Consider the following 22580-nt stretch of genomic DNA (forward strand, 5'->3'; position numbering starts at 1 on the left):
CAACACACGGGCTGTCACGCAGTGCAGTGGGACATAAATTTACATTTCCCGATTCACGGGTTTATTAATTGTTTCATGGAGGAAGTGAGAGGTTTACATTATTTACTTCAAATGATGGCCTACGTTTGTTTATATTATATAACTTGGACATAACTAGGTGGCAAACAACGTGAATAAATTACACTGGAATAGCGAAGCATTATCCGATTATTAAAAATTTAACAGAACTGCGGTACTTTCTACCAGCAACGTTCATAAGCTTTCCGAAGAACGAGGGAGCTGCAGAATCGTTCAGAAGGTCTTTTCACTCATATCGGAATCAAAACACAGGCGTGAGTAGTTAAGGGCTGCTTGGGAACCTAAAAGCCAGTTACCACTGAGATGGCCGAGAGGCGGGAAGAAGACCTGGAAAAGGCTCTGACCTGGACAGAAAGCGGTCAGTCCGTCCTCAAGCTGAACATCCGCCATCTGTGGCTGTTCGGCCTCTGGCCACTGTACGAGTCCAGCGCATTCCAACTGTACACAGTCTATGTTTACATTCTAGCCCTGTGGAACGTCACAGAGTGCTTGCTGACCGTTTACTTCGCCTGGGGAGACATGGACGAAGTGACGCTAGTGATCATGTCAACCGCCTCCCACTTGAACGGCCTGATCAAGATGATGTTCTTCCACTGCGACAGACGGCGCTACAATGCGCTAACTCGCCGCGTGGCCGCGCTGCTTTCGATCCAGAGCGACGTCTGCGACAGGGAGTCTCCAATGGCGGCCATCGTGGACAGCTCTCAGAGGCACGCCTTCCGCCTCACGCTGTCGCTGGTGCTCTTCATGTTCGCCCAGTGCTTCGTGTGGTTCCCCATGCCGCTGTACACACACCCAGAGACGAGGCGCCTGCCCTTCGCTCAGCACGCCTGGGACAACAACTCCAACCTGTACAGCCTCTCGTATTTTGCCCAGTGCTCGGCAGGATTGTGGACGACGCAGATAAGCTTCGGCTTGGACTGTCTCTTCGCGTCGGCCATGATCCTGGTGACTGCGCAACTGGATATTCTCGCAAGGCGTATTCTGGCCCTGAAGTATGATACTTACAAGGAGAAGGTCGAACATTCTGAGAAGAGGCCAATTGCAAAATTCGGTGATAAAATGTACAATGATTTGTGCTTTTGCGTCGAAAGTCATCAAAAAATTCTAAGGTACGTAATGCAACACTTTCTTGCTTCAGATATGTAATGTGGACACACGTACCATATGACGAACTGTACGATACGTTAGAGTGGGGTCTTATACTAATAATAATATGTCAACGGATGAATATTTTCCTGTCTGTTAGGAACAGGTACATTTTTATCATCCGGGATACTAATACAATTATTACGTTTTTAACGGACATTTTCTATACTTCTTTCAAGTTTCTCTTTTCAACAGCTGCACAGAAGTCTTCGCTGAAGTAGATTAATAATAGTTTAACTAATAATGAAGCCAGATTTCTTAGGCTGCCAATACATCGTGTTTGCATAAACGTGAATACAAAGCTAGGTTTTGAACCTCTTATTTACCTCATTTCCCCGCTTTTTTAATTTGTGACATTGGATGTATTTCGTTCGTTAACCATTACGAACGTATAAAATAAAATGTCATGTCTATGTCTCTCACGATGACCTCTGTAAAGACGTTTAACGAAAAGAAAATAATCGTTCTATTTAACGAAATCTAAATAGATTTAACATACACATAACTTAGGAAGTATACCAGGTACAGGGAAAAAACTCCATTCGTGTAAAATGTCGTTTAGATACTGTAAACATTTTGTCCGTATTATGTACGGTGATTTTTTTCACCGTGTATCTCTAGGGATTGATCCATGAGAGGATACGAAACAAAAAAAGTCTAAAGAACTTCTTATGTCCGGAAAGACATGGTTTCACGTCAGAGACCATTTATTCAATCATACATTGTTACACAGACTGCGGTCTAAAATGCGCTATACCACGCAGCCAGAGTTACAATATGTGTTGAAAATGGTTTCTATGTGGCTCAAAGGATGACTGTACGCGCCTTAGCGTGTTGTGTCCCTCAAGCTTACATCGGCCAAGCTGCATCCGAACAATGTTAAAGACAGCATAAATACGTTGTTCCAGTGTCTCCACATATGAAACGGGCTGTATATAAACGGTACTTGTGAGATGGCCCTATAACCAGAAATCGCACAGGTTGAGGTCCGATGAACGAGTAGGCCATGCAACTGGACCTCCTCGTCCGATCCATTTACCAGGGAAGACATGACTGAGATGCGTCCAACGTTAATGGCTAAGTAGGCTGGAGCACCATCATGTAGCAGCCACATAAGCCTTCGAATCATCAATGGAACGTCTTCCAGCAGAGGAGGCAAAGTTACTCGCAAGAAATGCCGATAGTTCCGGCCTGTTAGGCAACGTGGAAGGAAGACTAGCCCCAAAATACGATCGCCAATTATCCCGGCCCATACATTTCGGCTGCACCGATGCTGATTATTCGCTATCACCATAACATGCGGGTTCTGCATACTATCCCGCAGATGACTGTTATGAAAGTTGAAGTTACAGTTGAAGATACCATACTCGGCGTAAAAGTGGCCCCATCTGTAAATAGGATGGATGACAAATCCCAGAGTCATGGTTGCCTCTTGAAGAAACCAAAGACACAACTGCTCCCGATGTGGAAAGTCTGTTGCTAGTAAGTCCTGCACAAGCTATAAGTGATTAGGGTGGCAACATTTGCCATGAAGAATATTCTACACGGTCGTCTGGCTTACCCTGTACTGGCGGGCCAACTGCCTGGTGTGTTAATCACATTTTCCTCCACCTGGTGTCACAACCTTTCGGGTACGTTCTTCATGATTTCCTGAAAAGACACTCTCTGACAAAAGGCGAAACACTATAGCAAACATTGAATGTTGTGATGGTTGTCGGCGGGGATAAGTTTCCTGATACAATCTTGCTGCCTGCCGCCCATTGCCATTGGCCTTTCCGTAAGTAAACGACGTGTTGGCAAGCTCTCGATTCGATTACGGGACCATTGTGTACAACACTGCATCACTTCCACTACAAGGTGAGTCAGAAAGAGAAGGGAATCGCACACAACATTACCAGTGACTATGGCAGGAGAGCGCGCTAGAGATTTGCCGTATGAGGAACAGTACCACCCTAAACCATGCGTACTGTAACTTCGGCTGCGTGCTACGGTGTATGTTAGACCACACTCTCTGTAATAAAACACGATTGAATAAATGTTCTCTAGCATGGAAACCATGCATTTCCGGACGTAAGTTCTTTATACATTTTTTGTCTCGTATCCTCTCATCGATTAATTCCTAAAGTGTGTACACGGAGAAAAAATATCAACCTCTGCCACAGATGTTGAGCACAATTCGTGGCGGCTTTTATTTTATAGCTGATTCAATTCCATTACAGCTAGACACTATTTATAGCCTCGAGTGTTCTGTTCTATAACAAACATTTGTAGTTGAAACCGTTATTTATTTCTATGACCCGGTCCCTGTCTCAAATGTTATAACATGAAGACAAGTTTATTCACCAAACTGCTGGACACATAGTTGTGTTTTGTGTTGGTCAATGTCTACAGAGAAGCAGTGGGAAAATCTTTCGGTAACACCCGTGTGAATCTTCATATCCTGATAAGTACTTTTACCACAATTTATGGAATTTTGTCATTCAAAATTTGCTTTTCTGTGTTAGTGACCATATTTATCAGTTCACTACGGAACATATGTCAGTCCTTTTACATTTCAGCTGTTGATAAATTCGGCCCTGATTCTTAAACCGAATCTACTGCTGCATTTGCCGCCCATCTCTTTCGCACTGGGATTATATCCGTTGCTAATGGGCCAGTTGCCATTGAGATATTAAGTTATAATCTTCGAATATTTCCGCTGTTGCCAGTGCGTTTACGACTTCGTTTGGAGCGACAGCGGTCACTCTTTTCCTCTTATTTTTTAAAGGATGTTAAGTAGTTACCAACTCGCTCGGAGTGACAATGAGTTCGTGATCGTTATGGAGAAGGTAGGCCATTTTTTTTCATCGACCTCGAATGCAGCTGATTCAGTCGATCATGTCAAGATTTCCCATTGGATAATGGTTGAAAGAAACAGCTACTGAATTGAACATCTTATCTTTCCGATAGCAACACAGCAATAGACGAGCTAATACATCACTTGCCTATTAGGGCCACCATGTGCGGAAATAACAGATTACGCTATAACAATAGCACACTGTACTCCAAATTGTTGCATTTATTCTACTACATTTTTGGCGATCTTTTTTCATAGATAAGCTACATTCCAACAAAAAGACACTTGATAGTTCGCTGATTAGTGAATAAGAATAAGAGTAGCATTCTGCCTGCCGTGCAACAACAGTTTTCTTCTCTTCTGTTACAGTTTCGTCAATCAACTGCAGGACACAATGAGCCCCATCGCCATGTCGGAGTTCTTTTTCAGCGTTCTTGTCATATGTTTAGGACTATTTCAAGCAACATTCGTAAGTTAATTAAAATACGTCCGTAAGGTATTAGTGATATACATTAAAAGCTAATCAATTCAAAGGTATTTACTAATTGATTTAGTTAGCCTACTACATAAGGTGCTGAATGATGATGATATTAGATATATATTTTGTGTGACGTTATTTAATAGCAAGAAAAAATCGATAATAGAAAAGCTTGTCAAAGAAACACCAGATGTTTCTTTCGGAATTTTTATTTTGTTATTGCAGCATAGGTGTTATAGTATGAACACAACGCGAATTCGGTGTTTCAGATAAATGTGGGAAATACTTGTTGATTACAGACACCCCTTAGTCAAATTTTCCACCCGTGTCTAAATATTAGGTCTGTGCATAGAACGATACTGTGGCACGAGCGGAAGGCACGAGCAGAACTTTGTAAAAAGTGATCAGATCAGCTCAAGAGCAAGGAGTTATGGGACAAGATAGGCAGTTTTGGATTGTATTTCAGAAACGTTCACAAATGATTTCATCACCAGGAAATGACTCGGTTACGATGATTATTGTGGTGCAGGTGCTGTGTGACTGTATTATGTTAAGGTCACTGATTGAGGCAAGCGTTATCAGTCCCACCTAATCACAACAGCCTCGGTTCACACTTACTGTTATGCTGTCAGCATGTTTCCTAACATTTTGCCTATCATACAGAAAGATAATACAGAAGGTGACACAACTACAAGTCTCGTCTGTCAGAAAGAAGGTAACGTCCGCAGTCCGTGGTCTAGGGGCTAGCGTTGCTGTCTGTGGATCAGGGGTCCCGGGTTCCATTCCCGACCGGGTTGGGGATTTTCTTTGCCCGGACACATGGTGTACGTGTTGTCATCATCATCACAATCATTCGTGACAGTTGTTAGACCGGACTGTGTACAAACATTGGACTGTGTAAAAATTGAGACTTTCTCCGGGTGCTAATGACCCCACAGCTAAGTGCCCCACAGACCGAACATTAACTCAGAAGGAAGGCAAAGTACGATGAAAATGTATTTGCTTGAGAAACGTAATACGATAAAGGTGAAAGATCTTTACACAATATTACAAATGGAAGATTTCTAACAACCTGACAATTGCTTCATTGCCCACACCTTCTGATCTTCTCGGAATGTTTTGGGTGTACTCAGTTACTTTGTTTTTGATGTAATGATACTTTTTAAATGACTATAGCCGTACTTTTGACAGTTTCAGTTTATGAAATTTACCACTTCCCTCTATCCTTGACGATTTCAAGGGTGCAAAATGTTCTGTTGGTGTGACAAGTGTCAAGTTCGTGAGGATGCGTCTTACACCGTATTTTTCCTTTCTGCATAAATTGTTGATCTCAGTTCACGAAAACAGTTGCTGATGCTGACATGTCTGTGGTAAATCAGTTAACACAATAAACCTTTCAGCTCGAGACTGACTACCAGGCATTGATCATAGTGCTATGTAGGCCTAGTAAGATCAGGCGAATAGCTCTGTGGGCTACCAGAATACTGACAATGTTTGAGGCTGTGCACGTTAAGGGCACCGAAAACCGAGTTGCCGATGGTCTTAGTACGCTGGTTAACTAGCAAAATGCTGCAAAAAATGAAATGTTACCAAGCAAACCATCTCAACCTTACACTATGTGGTCAAAATATCCGGGAACCTGGCTGAAAATGACTTACAAGTTCGTGTCGCCCTCCATCGGTATTACTGGAATTCAATTAGCCTTGATGACAGCTTCCACTCTCGTAGGCATACGTTCAGGCACATGCGCAAGGGTTTCTTGGGGAATGACAGCCAATTCATCACGGAGTTCTGCACTGAGAAGAGGTACCGATGTCGGTCGATGAGGCCTGGCACGAAGTCGGCGTTCCCAAACATGCCATCGGTGTTCTACAGAATACAGGTCAGGACTCTGTGCAGGCCAGTCTATTACAGGGATGTTATTGTCATGTAACCACTCCACCACAGGCCGTACATTATGAATAGGTGCTCTATCGTGTTGATAGATGCAGTCGCCATTCCCGAATTGCTTATCAACAATGGGAAGCGAGGAGGTGCTTAAAACATCAATGTTGGCCTGCGCTGTGATAGTATCACGCAAAACAATAAGTTGTGCAAGCCCCCTTCATAAAAAATTCGACCACACTATAGAACCACTGGTTCCGAATTTTACTGTTCGCACTAGACTCTCTGGCAGATGACTTTCACCGGGAATTCGTCATACCTACACCCTCCCATCGGATCGCCACATTCGGTACCGTGATTCGTCACTCCACACAACGTTTTTCTACTGTTCAGTCGTCCAATGTTTACGCTCCTCATACCACACACAATTACGGGCTTGATGTGTGGCTTACGAACAGCCGCTCGACCATGAAATCCAAGTTTCTTCTCCTCCCGCCTAACTGTCATAGTACTTGCAGTGGATCCTCATGCAGATTGGAATTCCTGTGTGATGGCCTTGATTGATATCTGCATATTACACATTACGACCCTCTTCAAGAGTAGGCGGTCTCTCTCAGTCAACAGATAAGGTTGGCCTTTACGCTTTTGTGGTGTACGTGTCCCTTCACGTTTCGACTTCACTATCACATCGGAAATAGTGGAACTATGGATGTTTAGGAGTGTGGAAATCTCGCGTACAAACGTATGACACAAGTGACGCCCAATCACCTGGCCACGTTCGAAGACCGTGAGTTCCGAGGTGCGCCCCATTCTGCTCTCTCACAATGTCTAATGACTACTGAGGTCGCTTATATGGAGTACCTGTCAGCAGATGGCAGCACAATGCTCCTAATATGAAAAACGTATGTTTCTTGGGGGTGTCCGGATACTTTTGATCACATAGTGTAGGAAGTTAAAGTTTTCCACCACTGCATAAAGATTTTAGACAGCGTGAAGACCAAGATTTACTCATTAACGCCGTTAAGGATCTACTAAATAGAGGAGAGTTTGTAACCCCATATTAACTTAATTGTGCTCATTAGAGCACAAGCTCTGGTTTGGGAAGGACGAAGAAGGAAATCGGCCGTACCCTTTAAAAGGAACCGACCCGGCATTTGCGTGAAGCGATTTAGGGAAATCACAGGAAACCCAAATTTGAATGACGGACGCTGTTAACATAAGGAATGAGTGTTATGCTGCAATGCAGAAGTTGATGGAAAGACAAAAGTCGTGATAATTTCGTAATTATATACAATTTCTCATGAATGCCTGGTGTTTCGGTATCTTGGTTATTTAAGAAACCTGGAAATAATTTGTAGGAATTTTATTTTTTCAAGAAACGTCAAGGGTAGAGCGAGGAATTGTCAAGTTTGTGCTGTGTGAAGCCAGTGCAAAACACAAAGATCAGTTCTCTGGTATCGTTGGAAGCCACCTCTGAAATTTATACGTGTACTGTACAGTTTTTTTTTGGTCATCATTCTACTGACTGGTTTGATGCGGCCCGCCACGAATTCCTTTCCTGTGCTAACCTCTTCATCTCAGAGTAGCACTTGCAACCTAAGTCCTCAATTATTTGCTTCACGTATTCCAATCTCTGTCTTCCTCTACAGTTTTTTGCCTTCTACAGCTTCCTCTAGTACCATGTAAGTCATTCCCTCATGTCTTAGCAGATGTCCTCAGAAATTTCTTCCTCAAATTAAGGCCGGTGTTTGATATTAGTAGACTTCTCTTGGCCAGAAATGCCTTTTTTGCCATAGCGAGTCTGCTTTTGATGTCCTCCTTGCTCCGTCCGTCATTGGTTATTTTACTGCCTAGGTAGCAGAATTCCTTAACTTCATTGACTTCGTGACCATCAATCCTGATGTTAAGTTTCTCGCTGTTCTCGTTTCTACTACTTCTCATTACCTTCGTCTTTCTCCGATTTACTCTCAAACCATACTGTGTACTCATTAGACTGTTCATTCCGTTCAGCAGATCATTTAATTCTTCTTCAGTTTCACTCAGGATAGCAATGTCATCAGCGAATCGTATCATTGATATCCTTTCACCTTTTATTTTAATTCCACTCCTGAACCTTTCTTTTATTTCCATCATTGCTTCCTCGATGTACATATTGAAGAGTAGGGGCGAAAGGCTACAGCCTTGTCTTACACCCTTCTTAATACGAGCACTTCGTTGTTGATCGTCCGCCGGCCGAAGTGGCCGTGCGGTTAAAGGCGCTGCAGTCTGGAACCGCAAGACCGCTACGGTCGCAGGTTCGAATCCTGCCTCGGGCATGGATGTTTGTGATGTCCTTAGGTTAGTTAGGTTTAACTAGTTCTAAGTTCTAGGGGACTAATGACCTCAGCAGTTGAGTCCCATAGTGCTCAGAGCCATTTGAACCAATTTGTTGATCGTCCACTCTTATTATTCCCTGTTGGTTGTTGTACATATTGTATATGACCCCTCTCTCCCTATAGCTTACCCCTACTTTTTTCAGAATCTCGAACAGCTTGTACCATTTTATATTGTCGAACACTTTTTCCAGGTCGACAAATACTATGAAAGTGTCTTGATTTTTCTTTAGCCTTGCTTCCATTATTAGCCGTAACGTCAGAACTGCCTCTCTCGTCCCTTTACTTTTCCTAAAGCCAAACTGATCGTCACCTAGCGCATTCTCAACTTTCTTTCCCATTCTTCTGTATATTATTCTTGTAAGCAGCTTCGATGCATGAGCTGTTAAGCTGATTGTGCGATAATTCTCGCACTTGTCAGCTCTAACCGTCTTCGGAATTGTGTGGATGATGCTTTCCCGAAAGTCATATGGTATATCGCCAGACTCATATATTCTACACACCAACGTGAATAGTCGTTTTGTTGCCACTTCCCCCAGTCCTGTCACACATCCCAGATACGAGTAGCTAATAGACGACGAGTTTTCACCGGGAATAAAGGTATTTGTGTGAGTCACCAGGGAAGTGTGACAGGACCGCTATTATGTTCTATATACATAAATGATCTGGGGGACAGTGCGAGCAACAGTCAGTGGTTTCCGCTGATGATGATGTAGTTTACGAGAAGTCGCCGAACCCGAGTGCCTGTAGGGGGATACAAGATGACTTAGACAAAATTTGTTACTGATTTTATGAATGGCAAGTCGTTCTAAATGTAGATGGTTCAAATGGCTCTGAGCACTATGCGACTTAACTTCTGAGGTTATCAGTCGCCTAGAACTTAGAACTAATTAAACCTAACTAACTTAAGGACATCACACACATCCATGCCCGAGGCAGGATTCGAACCTGCGACCGTAGCGGTCACGCGGTTCCAGACTGAAGCGCCTTTAACCGCACGGCCACACCGGCCGGCGCTCTAAATGTAGAAAAATGTAAGTTAATGCGTATGAATAGGATAAACAATCCTTTAATGTTTGGATACAGCATCACTAATGTCCTGCCTGACAGTCACGTCGTCTAAATATCAAGGTGTAACGTTACAAAGCGATAAGGAATGGAACGACCATTTAAGGATTGTGGTAGTGAAAGCGAACGGTCGTTTCTATTTATTGGAAGAATTTTGGGAAAGTTTGGTTCATGTCTAAAGGGGACGGCATAAAGGACATTAGTGCTACCTATTCTTGAGTGCTGCTGGAGTTTTAGGGGGCCGTACCAGGTCGAATAAAAGGAAGACATCTAAACAATTCAGAGGCGGGAAGTAGACGTGCATTCGAATAACACGAAATTGTTATGAAGATACTTCGGAAATTCAAATGGGAGTCAATGGAGGGCAGGCGACGTTATAATCGACGAGCAATATTGAGAAAATGTAGAGGACCAGCATTTGAAGCTGACTGCAGAACGATCCTACTAACGCCAACATACGTATCGCGGAAGGACCACGAAGATAAATTCGAGAAATTTTGGTTCCTAAGAAGGCATTAGTCAGTCGTTGCTCCCTCACTCTGTTTTCGAGTGGAAAAGGAAAGGAAATTAATAGTCGTGGTACAGGGTACCCTACGCCAAGCACCGTACGATAACTTGCGGAGTATATATGTAGATACAGAACGTCTGTCGAACATGCACTGAGTGATGGAATACATTGCTAGTGCCAAGCTGTGCTTACCTCTGGCGTTCGAGGCTTTAAAAAACACGTTAAGTGTTTTCTTTTTTTTTTGTTTAGTTTTGGTTTTTTACATTTCTATGAGGTAAAAACTGAATGCTGTATTTCTGTATTTATATCATCAGAAATAAAACGTAGTGTCTCAGTGTCAATAGGAACATAACACAAAATACTCTTTCTGTTATTTTATGGAAAACGGACATTTAGAGACTGTAACACAAGTTCATCCTTACAAAGAAGAAACTAGCAAGCAGCCACAGTTAAAAATACTATTTATTTACTCAAATAGTGCAGTTGCCGATTTCAAACCGACAGGTTCATTATCTTCAGACGACTGTTAACTTTTGTATTACATTTACTGTTGTTTAAATTTGTTGGTGAAACAGAATACTGCAGTTAATTTAAAGAACTGCAAATGTAATAAAAACGTTAACAGCCATCTAAAGACGGACCTGTCGGCTCGAACCGGTTAAAGGCACTATATATTTAAATGAATAGCATCATTAACAGGGGCTGGATGTCGTTTTCTTTTTTTCAATAGTCATATCATAAAAACAATCTTACTGGCATTGAGAATGACGTTAGTTGTAGTATGGTAATTAGACCGTTCTTGAACAAGTATTTATTTTCTAATTTCTCTCATTAGTTTTTGTGGTATCGTGGCGTGCAACATAATGCTGTGGCCTTAGAATACACAGATGGACCAAAATATTATGAGCACCGGCTTAATAGCTTGTTTGCCCGCCTTCGGAACGAAATATATTGCTGAGTCTGCATATCAGGGACCCGACCGTTGGTTATTAGTTTGTGGAGGGATGTGCATTCAGTGCCCAAGCTCAGGTCATGTAATTTACAAAAATAACGGGGCACCGATTTGCATAGGTGGTGATGGCGCTCGATAGCAACCGGACAGTTTCCATAGGATTTACGTCAAGCGAATTTGATTGCCGAGACACCAATGTGCTTTCGTTGTAATGCTGCTCACATCACTGAAGCTCGGTTCTGTCTCGTAGACACGTACAATTATACTGCTGAATAAATGACATCGCCGTCGAAGAAGACATCGAGCATTAAGGGACGCAGATGGTTCGCAGCTGTCAGCGAGTCTTAGAGTACTATCACAAGTGCCATGCAAGCACAAGAAAATATCTCCCGCAGCGTATTATTGCTCTTAATGCTCCCACCATCCAGCATCAGTGGGGCGCTGTACATTTCAAGCCTCCGTTCACGACCAAGCGACCTAGTGTAGCTAAAATGTGATTCACTCGAAGAACCGACACGTTTCTATTGACAGACGGTCGAATACGGATGGCCTCTTCCTTCTGCAGTCGTAATCGACGGTGTCGTTGGGTCAACATGTTAACACATAGGGCTGGTCTGCTGCGGAGCTCCTTGTTCGACAGTGTGCTATGAACACCTGTGCGTGCTTTATCAATGTGCGATTTCAGCAGAAGTGGTACAGAACACCATCTATCCTACTTTACAGAGCAGACAAGCCTCCAAATTCCACCTTCTGTGAAGAGTCGTGGACGTCCAACCATTTAGCGCCTAGTGGTAGTTTCAGTACCCTTGTACCTTTTCCGTAGATGCTCAAGATAGTAGCAGGTGGCCAGTTGAGCAGCTTCGCCATTTTTGAAATACTCGTTCACAGGCTCTGCATAATAATAATCGGCCCTCTGTCAAAGTCGATCTCAGTGGATTTCCCATTTGCAGCCCATATATTCGCTAGGCTTATCTCTCTTCCGTGTCTGCTCCGCTTACATACTTTCACCACCGCGTCACGTACCCACAACGCCACAAGTTGGCATCCAATGTCATCATGGACAGCTGTGATAACTTTTTGGCTTATCAGTGTATATTGGCAACTTTCTGAATGTTGTTGTTGTTGTTGTGGTCTTCAGTCCTGAGACTGGTTTGATGCAGCTCTCCATGCTACTCTATCCTGTGCAAGCTTCTTCATCTCCCAGTACCTACTGCAGCCTACATCCTTCTGAATCTGCTTAGTGTATTGATCTCTTGGTCTCCCTCTACGATTTTTACCCTCCACGCTGCCCTCCAATACTAAATTGGTGATCCCTTGATGCCTCAAAACATGTCCTACCAACCGATCCCTTCTTCTGGTCAAATTGTGCCACAAACTTCTCTTCTCCCCAATCCTATTCAATACTTCCTGATTAGTTATGTGATCTACCCATCTAATGTTCAGCATTCTTCTGTAGCACCACATTTCGAAAGCTTCTATTCTCTTCTTGTCCAAACTATTTATCGTCCATGTTTCACTTCCATACATGGCTACACTCCTTACAAATACTTTCAGAAATGACATCCTGACACTTAAATCTCTACTCGATGTTAACAAATTTCTCTTCTTCAGAAACGCTTTTCTTGCCAATGCTAGTCTACATTTTATATCCTCTCTACTTCGACCATCATCAGTTATTTTGCTCCCCAAATAGCAAAACTCCTTTACTACTTTTAGTGTCTCATTTCCTAATCTAATTCCCTCAGCATCACTCGACTTAATTCGACTACATTCTCTTATCCTCGTTTTGCTTTCCTTGATGTTCACCTTATACCCTCCTTTCAAGACACTATCCATTCCGTTCAACTGCTCTTCCAAGTCATTTGCTGTCTCTGACAGAATTACAATGTCATCGGCGAACCTCAAAGTTTTTATTTCTTCTCCATGGATTTTAATACCTACTCTGAACTTTTCTTTCGTTTCCTTTACTGCTTGCCCAATATACAGATTGAATAGCATCGGGAAGAGGCTATAACCCTGTCTCACTCCCTTCCCAACCACTGCTTCCCTTTCATGTCCCTCGACTCTTATAACCGCCATCTGCTTTCTGTACAAATTGTAAATAGCCTTTCGCTCCCTGTATTTTACCCCTGCCACCTTCAGAATTTACTTTCTGAATGTAAATTAGTTATACAGAAACAAGGATACATTGTTTTTTCCTTTTCCATTTGGCTCTTACAACCTATTCCATTTCCACTCTTCAGTTGTGCGTCAGAATTGGTGTGGCACAATAGAATTCAAACAATAGTGACGAAGAAGATTTATTTCTCCTGGCATTCACTTTACAGAACGAGGACTTCGGAGCCGTATTTGAGTGTGCATCCTTCCTGCCAATTCCGTGCGCTCACGTGTTTCTCTACTGCTGGGCAGCCAACAGTGTCACTGTTCAGGTAAGTACCAGGGTCAAGCGAGACCAGACACAGACAATTCTCCTTAAGGATCTCCTCACAATATACAAACTGATGAACCATTAAACTGTTTAGATCAGTAGTCGTCAAACTTTTTAGCACAATAGCCTATACTGACATTTCCGGGCAGCACCTAGCGCCGCACATACACCAGCCAGCGTAGCCGAGAGCACTAATGGGCTGCTTCCTGGACTCGGGTAGGCGCGCCGGCCCGGGGTCGAATCCGCCTGGCGGTTTAACCACGAAGGCCGGTATACCGCTCCGCCTGGATGTTTTCCACATCCTGCTAGGTGAATACCTGGCTGGTTCCCGCGTTCCGCCTCAGTTACACGACTTGCAGACAATTGAAAATGTTCGCACTATTACATGGCTTACACTAGACGCGGACAGCTGGGGTGCACTACTTCCATCCCAGGGAGTTCGGGGTGATGGCAGGAAGGGCATCCGGCCACCCTCTGCAACTAACACTGCCAAATCAATAGCAACAAGGTCGACACCTCGCTGATGCGGGACAAAGGCTGCAAAACAGATAGACAGACCTAGTGCTGTACATACAGGGTGTTTCAAAAATGACCGGTATATTTGAAACGGCAATAAAAACTAAACGAGCAGCGATAGAAATACACCGTTTGTTGCAATATGCTTGGGACAACAGTACATTTTCAGGCGGACAAACTTTCGAAATTACAGTAGTTACACTTTTCAACAACAGATGGCGCTGCAAGTGATGTGAAAGGTATAGAAGACAACGCAGTCTGTGGGTGCGCCATTCTGTACATCGTCTTTCCGCTGTAAGCGTGTGCTGTTCACAACGTGCACGTGTGCTGTAGAAAACATGGTTTATTCCTTAGAACAGAGGATTTTTCTGGTGTTGGAATTCCACCGCCTAGAACACAGTGTTGTTGCAACAAGACGAAGTTTTCAACGGAGGTTTAATGTAACCAAAGGACCGAAAAGCGATACAATAAAGGATCTGTTTGAAAATTTCAACGGACTGGGAACGTGACGGATGAACGTGCTGGAAAGGTAGGGCGACCGCGTACGGCAACCACAGAGGGCAACGCGCAGCTAGTGCAGCAGGTGATCCAACAGCGGCCTCGGGTTTCCGTTCGCCGTGTTGCAGCTGCGGTCCAAATGACGCCAACGTCCACGTATCGTCTCATGCGCCAGAGTTTACACCTCTATCCATACAAAATTCAAACGCGGCAACCCCTCAGCGCCACTACCATTGCTGCACGAGAGACATTCGCTAACGATATAGTGCACAGGATTGATGACGGCGATATGCATGTGGGCAGCATTTGGTTTACTGACGAAGCTTATTTTTACCTGGACGGCTTCGTCAATAAACAGAACTGGAGCATATGGGGAACCGAAAAGCCCCATGTTGCAGTCCCATCGTCCCTGCATCCTCAAAAAGTACTGGTCTGGGCCGCCATTTCTTCCAAAGGAATCATTGGCCCATTTTTCAGATCCGAAACGATTACTGCATCACGCTATCTGGACATTCTTCGTGAATTTGTGGCGGTACAAACTGCCTTAGACGACACTGCGAACACCTCGTGTTTTATGCAAGATGGTGCCCGGCCACATCGCACGGCCGACGTCTTTAATTTCCTGAATGAATATTTCGATGATCGTGTGATTGCTTTCGGCTATCCGAAACATACAGGAGGCGGCGTGGATTGGCCTCCCTATTCGCCAGACATGAACCCCTGTGACTTCTTTCTGTGGGGACACTTGAAAGACCAGGTGTACCACCAGAATCCAGAAACAATTTAACAGCTGAAGCAGTACATCTCATCTGCATGTGAAGCCATTCCGCCAGACACGTTGTCAAAGGTTTCGGGTAATTTCATTCAGAGACTACGCCATATTATTGCTACGCATGGTGGATATGTGGAAAATATCGTACTATAGAGTTTCCCAGACCGCAGTGCCATCTGTTGTTGACAATTGTAACTACTGTAATTTCGAAAGTTTTTCTGCCTGAAAATGTACTGTTGTCCCAAGCATATTGCATCAAACGGTGTATTTCTATCGCTGCTCGTTTAGTTTTTATTGCCGTTTCAAATATACCGGTCATTTTTGAAACACCCTGTATACAGGTCTTATTGTTAACTAGTATGTTGTGACCCTCCCTCACCTCCCCCACCCTTAACTGACTAGCTATATTAAGGGTGGGGTAACTTTGCCGCTGCCCCCAAATTCTGATCGTTAAAAGTCGCTTCATTTAGATTGCATCATGTTGACTGTTCTCTATTTGATTGCTGCCACCCTCAGCGACCCCAAAAATTCTGACACACTAACTGCCTGAAGAAGTGTTGTTATGTGTCAGCGGATGATTAATTTTTTTTAACAAGAATAACTGTACTTTTATTTTAATGCACAATGCGATATGATACATGATCACAAATGTTTACTATTATAAATATTTTGAATGTTATTTTTCTCCTGCTGAGCGCACTGTATTACAACAGACTTAATATGATTTCATATTCCTAGCTACAAATTTTTACTGGTAATACATAATGTGCGTTTACGAGTCAATGTTAATGTGCTTTAAATTTATAACATAGCAACTGATCGGTACGAGATACATACATCCATGAGTTGTCAGCGCTGGAAGACGAACAAGCAAACATTCCCCCTGCCATTTCCCCTCACCCTGCAACGATAAATCTATCTCACCCTGCGGTAAGGTTTGCCCCTGAGGCGATCACCTTTAACTCGCCTTCTATAGTTCCTCCAGCATATTTTTATTCAGTGAGGGAGACAGGCTTAGCCAACAGTTGCAAATGTTTATGGAAAAAAATCGACAGATTTAAGGGTAATATCAGGCGTACCACAGAGAAGTGTGATAGGACCGTTGCTGTTTACGATATATATATATATATATGATCTAGTAGAAAGCGTCGGATGCTCTTTAAGGCTGTTCACAGATCAAGCAGTTGTTTATACCAAAGTAGCAATGCCAAAAAGTAGTAACAAATTGCAGAACGACCTGCAGAGAATTGATGAATGGTGCAGACTCTGGCACTTGAACGTAATTAAATGTAACGTATTGCGCATACATAGGAAAAGAAACCCCCTACTATACAGCTACACTATTGATGACAAACAGCTGGAGACAGCGTCTGCAATGAAATATCCAGGCGTAACTGTCCAGAGTAACCTGAAGGGGAATAAACATATAAAACAGATAGCGGGAAAAGCAGACACCAGACTCAGATGCATAGGAAGAATCTTACGGAAATGTAACTCATCCACGAAATAAGTGGCTTATAAGGCGCTTGTTCGGCTGATTCTTTAGTATTGTTCACCTATCTGGGATCCCTATCAGATAGGACAGATAGCGGAGATAGAAAAGATCCCACGAAGAGCAGCGTGATTCGTCTCGGGATCGTTTAGCTGGAGAGAGATCGTTACGGAGATGCTAAACAAACTCCACTGGCAGACATTACAAGAGAGGCGTTGTGCATCACGGAGAGATTTAGTATTGAAATTTCGGGACAGCACTTTTCAGGAGTAAGACTACGAGGAGAAAATTCGAGATATTAGAGCCAATACAGGGGCTTACCGACAATCATCCTTCCCACGCACTATTCGCGAGTGGAACAGGGTTGGAAGAATCATATAGTGGTACCGAAAGTACTCTCCGCCACACACCTTTAGGTGGCTTGCGGAATATCATGCATATACAGATGTAATTTTGGATACATTTCCGTTATCCTTCATCAGTAGCTATTAAACATTAGTAGCTGTTACAAATGGAAATGGAAATTCGAAACAGCTAATGAATAAATAAGTACCACTCACAACTGTTGGCTGTTCCTGATTTCTTCGTCGAATAAAATTATTGGGCACTTGCTCCAAAAGGAAATAAGAGTCTTAAACTGCTAAGCAATTTATCCCTTTCCCCTGTCGTAAGCGGCTAGTTTTACTTAGCTCACAACTGAATTCACCTATGTCAATTAAAACTATGCGCACCTCAAAATATTACTGTCTCTGTAAGTATTTTTATTACTAAGCAGGAAAAGTGCACTATTAACTATTCTCGCAGTTGGTTGACGTTTTTGGATTAGGCTGCTAGTTGCTAAACGCATATTATTAAAAAATACATGATGAGAACCCTGGGCCGCACTAAAATTTGAAACTCACGCGGCCCGTGGGTCGCTGGTTGACGACCACTGGCTTAGACTGTGAGAACACGTATCTCTATGAACTGTTGTGCTTTCCTTTTATAAATTTCGTGTTTCGCATTCTGCGGTCAGTGTCTCGGTGAGACGCTGAATAACTTACAAACTCGCGAGTAGTAAATTCTGAAAGCGGTAGGGAGTTGGTGTTGAGTGGCAAGGCTCTGAATCAAAAACGTTTATTCATAGTTAAACAAACTACTTTATTCACACAAAAAATTTCACAAGCGTAACACTTACCTCCAACATTTATAGTAATACTTTACCAAGAGATACGAGGGCAAAATTCACCAAAAGCTAAAATATACTTTAAAGTCTTCAATATTTAATAAAACTGCCAGCCAGATCAATTTCAATATAAGGAAAACAACTGCTGACAGCATTTAAATAACAAAACATTAAACACCAGCCGCTAACAAGAGTACTGTTACGACTTACGGGAAGCAACTGGTTGCAGAATTTAATAGAATAAACAAATGAATCAAGCATCAACTGACCGCCAGAATAATACTTCAGAGCAAACAAATGGTGGCAGAATTGAAACGAATAATCAGTGCAATAAATACAGGAGCAACTGCCCACCAGATTTAGTATTATCACTTGCAGAAAGCAAATGGCGGCAGGATGTAAAGGATTAACCAATCCAATCCGTAAAGGACCAACTCCTCACCAGATTCAGCACTGTCATTTATAGAAACCAACTGGTTGTAGAATTTTGAATAATAACAAATTCGATCAGTGAAAGAGCAAATGGCAACGAAATTGAGTATTATCATTTACAGAAAACCACTGGTTGTAGAATTTAAAGTAACAGTCAATGCAATAAGCTAAAGAGCAACGGTCCGCCATATTCAGTATTTTCATTCACAGAAAGCAAAACACGGCAGTAACCCACTGAATTAAAAAAAAGGGCTGCCAGGCAGACAATTACTTAAAAAGACGAACCTTTGGTGAAAATGTAATTTACCATAACACAAAAAATTTAACTGAAAGGTAAATCTTACTGTTTACAGTTCACCAAAGTATTGGAGCAAATACGTTTTCTAGTACCGAACCAGCACGGCCTTCTTTACATAATGAAAAACGAAACAGTACACACCTTCAATCGGAGAACACTTAATTCCGTCTGTAGGATTCCGACAGTCAGGAGGTCACGGAACCTAAGCCAGAACACAAGAATCACTTAGGATCTCTTGACTAAATGGTTGGCCAGCCTAACTAGGTCCTTAATTCAGCTCACTCGGCGTTGCTTACGGATAATAAAGGCTTTAGCAGCAAGTGATCCATCTATTTCTGTATACGCTTCGTTTCGGGGATCCATAAATAGACAAAACGAACAGACGGAATTACGATATCTCCTTCCTGTAACATGTGGGACACCGATAATAACAGCCGGCCGCTATGGCCGAGCGGTTCTAGGCGCTTCAGTCTGGAACCGCGTGAACGCTACGGTCGCAGGTTCAAATCCTGCCTCGGGCATGGATGTGTGTGATGTCCTTAGGTTAGTTAGGTTTAAGTAGTTCCAAATTCCAGGGGACTGATGACCTCAGATATTAAGTCCCATAGAGCTCAGAGCCATTTGAACCATTTTTGAACCGATAATAACACATTTAGAAACTATATACACAGGGAAGAGACGACGTTGGAATTAAAGAACTCGTCCGCACAGGGTACTATAGTACAAAAGGCCTCAAATACAACATCACCGGCTGACTTAAGTTAAATGAGATAGTCATTTTGAACAGTACTCGCAGTTAACCTGACGCGACTCGACTTAGCAGCTCCAATGAAGCCGTCAGATTAATGACAGAAAGTCGCTATGAAAGCACTTAATAGCCGCTTTGACGTAACTAATTCACTGACTTCAGAGTGTTTCTGGAAAGTTTATGAAGAACAAAGGTGGGACGCACACGGGTCGATCACAAAACGACATAAGTCTTTTTTTTCATTTTTACAAATTACCAAATACTTAAAAATTATGTATTATGAGCACTATGAGAATGCGTGTCACATTTACTTTACATACACACTATAACGGTCATGAGCATTAGTTACCTTTGAGATTGTGCATGGTGAGTTGATGTTAACAAAGACGCCGCTATCATCAGCACCTCATTGAGTTCGAACGATGTCGTATAATAGGGACACGAGAAGCTGGCTGTTCCTACCGCTATATTGCAGAGAGACTTGGCATGAATGTAGCCTCTGCACATGATTTTAGGCAGCCGTGTTCACGAGAACGTAAGGTCGCAAGGAGGTCTCCGTATGGCAATGTGGCACTACTGAAAGACCATTGTGTTCGGCGTGTGGCTCTGGTGCATCGCACTGCATCTGCAGCAGTAATTTGAGAAACAGTTGACATCACAGTGACACAACCACCCGTCAGAAATCGTTTACTTGAAGACAACTCTGGGCGAGACGCCGTTTAACATCCATGCCTCTGACCGCAAGCCAGCGCCTTTTGCGACTTCAGTGGTGTCAAGCTCATTGGAGAGCAGTGTCGAGATTTGTGTGTTTTCCGGAGAGAGATTTTTCTGCTTCGGTGACAGTGATGGCAGTGTGTTGGTTAGAAGCAGGCCATTTGTAAACGACCTGTTTCAGTGCTAGACACGCTGAACTTACACCTTTAGTTACGGTCTTAGTTGCGATTTAGTATGGTAGCAGACGCCTGTACACTAAGAGCTGTGTCACAAGTTGCATTGTCCAGCTGGTATTTACTATCGTGACGAGTAAAACCAAACAGTATCTTGGGGTGGACGTGGTTCTCAAGGACAGTTTCATACTTGTATTGATCCAATATTCCCTCCAGAATGAGCAGATCACATAGGGAATACCACTAAAACAGTCTCCAGACAATAATGCTCCCTTCCTTGTCGCAGGATGTTTGCTTTCAGACATTTCAGCCCGTACACATCAATGGCCCTCTTTCCGAAGGAGCGTAAAACGTCATTCATCCAAAGTGGCCAACTGTCGCGACTGGTAGAACTTCATTTGCGGTACTGGCGTACGTATGCAGCCTTCGTCGGCGATGAACTGAAGTTAGCATGGTTACATGAACAAGGCACCTTCTGCGGACGCCAGTACGCAGCAGCGTTCTTTGATCAGTGGTTAAGGAGACACTGTTGGTAGCCTCTTGGTTCATCTGGATGGTCAGTTGCTCCACAGTTGCACGTCTAGTCGCCCCAACAGGTCTCCCCAGCTGTTGTTCAGCCGTGTAATCTACGGCTCGTGTTGTATTATGGTTGTCTTGCAACCGGTTTTCGAAAGCTCCGTTCAGTAATGCACGGCCTACCTTAATCACAACGGCACGCGAACAATTTCCAAATTTTCAGACTTAACCGTTTCGCAAATTCTTCCACCTCTAGCCCCTAAGCTAATGAACGCACCCTTTTGGACGTCAGATAGATCACCCCGTTTCCCTATTACGATAGGGACTGTATTACTTTACTTCGTCCCCCCCCCCCCCCCCCCCGACATGCTTTATCTACCCTTCACTGCCTGTGCCGCGACCCGCCGTTTGTGAGTGGTTGGTGTCGAGCATAGGTGGTGCTCACATTAGTGGGACTGTACCGTGAAATTTCTTAATATTTTCTGAGGTGGGCTGAAGAGCCCAGCTATACGACGCCCATGTAGGTTTCCTTTCTTACAGTTAGGTTTTGTGGCATTTAAGAAAAAATGCTGACTCACTTTCTCCCAGAAATTCAGTATCGGAAATGGTGTTCAGTTTCATTTCTCTCTACCAGTTGCACACCACTCTTCAATAGACATTCACAGTGAGACCAAAGAAAGAAACTTCGACAACAAAACAATACTGAACACTCTTCTTCAAGATGTTTATCCTAAACTGCAAATTTACATCTTAACTATTTCTCGTGCTTCCTCAGATGTACCGTAGTTCATGATGCACAGCTTCGTAAGTGTTGTTTTTCGAACATCAAAGCGTTTACTGGCTTTCTTCCAACCCAAACTTCTGTTCATTGTAGAAATAGCTTTATTCGTTTTAGATGAACACTTTCTTTGATCAACTTTCTCCATTTTCCTCCTGGAATTCCAGACACTGAGAGCGTACACCAAAACAATCAGACTTCAAAAAGAAACAGTACGTTGTCTGGTTTAAGCGCCTGAAGGCGGTGTCATGCACACAACTATACACTACACCTTGTTAACCAAGCACATTTGGAAAAACCATCTAAACTATACGGTTTGTTCATACACATTAGCCTCTATTCAAGAATAGTGCCGCTGGCAGCATAGCTGACATTCGGAATGGTCTCACCACATCAGTCTCACCACATCGGTCTCCGTTGTCACTCCATCGTCGACACAGACTGCGCGCTGGCGTCGGTGCATCCTTGATAACGCGCACCCTGGGGCCCCAAGCAGCATGGCACCTCACGGCAACGTTTGCGAATTGTTTAGCAACACTGTTTTGTTCTACAGTTAAGTTTTACTGACGCCCTCGGGCATCAGATAGGCATCCAGTCACCAAGTCGTGACTCGCTCTCAACTGCCACCCGACGTCTTGCGTTCTCAGTATCGTCACAACACTTTTTGTACTGTGTACAGAAGAAGGGAAGTTCACTAACGGCTGTTGTTTGTATCAGCAAGACTA

General features: G+C 43.3%; 1 protein-coding gene across 1 annotated transcript in view; it reads left to right on the forward strand.

The window, feature by feature from the left end:
* Positions 1 to 381: 381 nt before the first annotated feature.
* The window catches only part of LOC126204123 (odorant receptor Or2-like), a 46428-nt gene continuing 24229 nt past the window's right edge, over positions 382 to 22580 (forward strand). Inside the window, exons 1-3 of the mRNA XM_049938537.1 lie at positions 382 to 1190; positions 4433 to 4532; positions 13653 to 13754. Coding sequence (XP_049794494.1) covers positions 382 to 1190; positions 4433 to 4532; positions 13653 to 13754 — 1011 coding nt within the window. The remainder of the gene's footprint in view (positions 1191 to 4432; positions 4533 to 13652; positions 13755 to 22580) is intronic.

This window comes from Schistocerca nitens, chromosome 9 (genome assembly GCF_023898315.1).
Source record: "Schistocerca nitens isolate TAMUIC-IGC-003100 chromosome 9, iqSchNite1.1, whole genome shotgun sequence".
Taxonomy (NCBI): Eukaryota; Metazoa; Arthropoda; class Insecta; order Orthoptera; family Acrididae; genus Schistocerca; species Schistocerca nitens.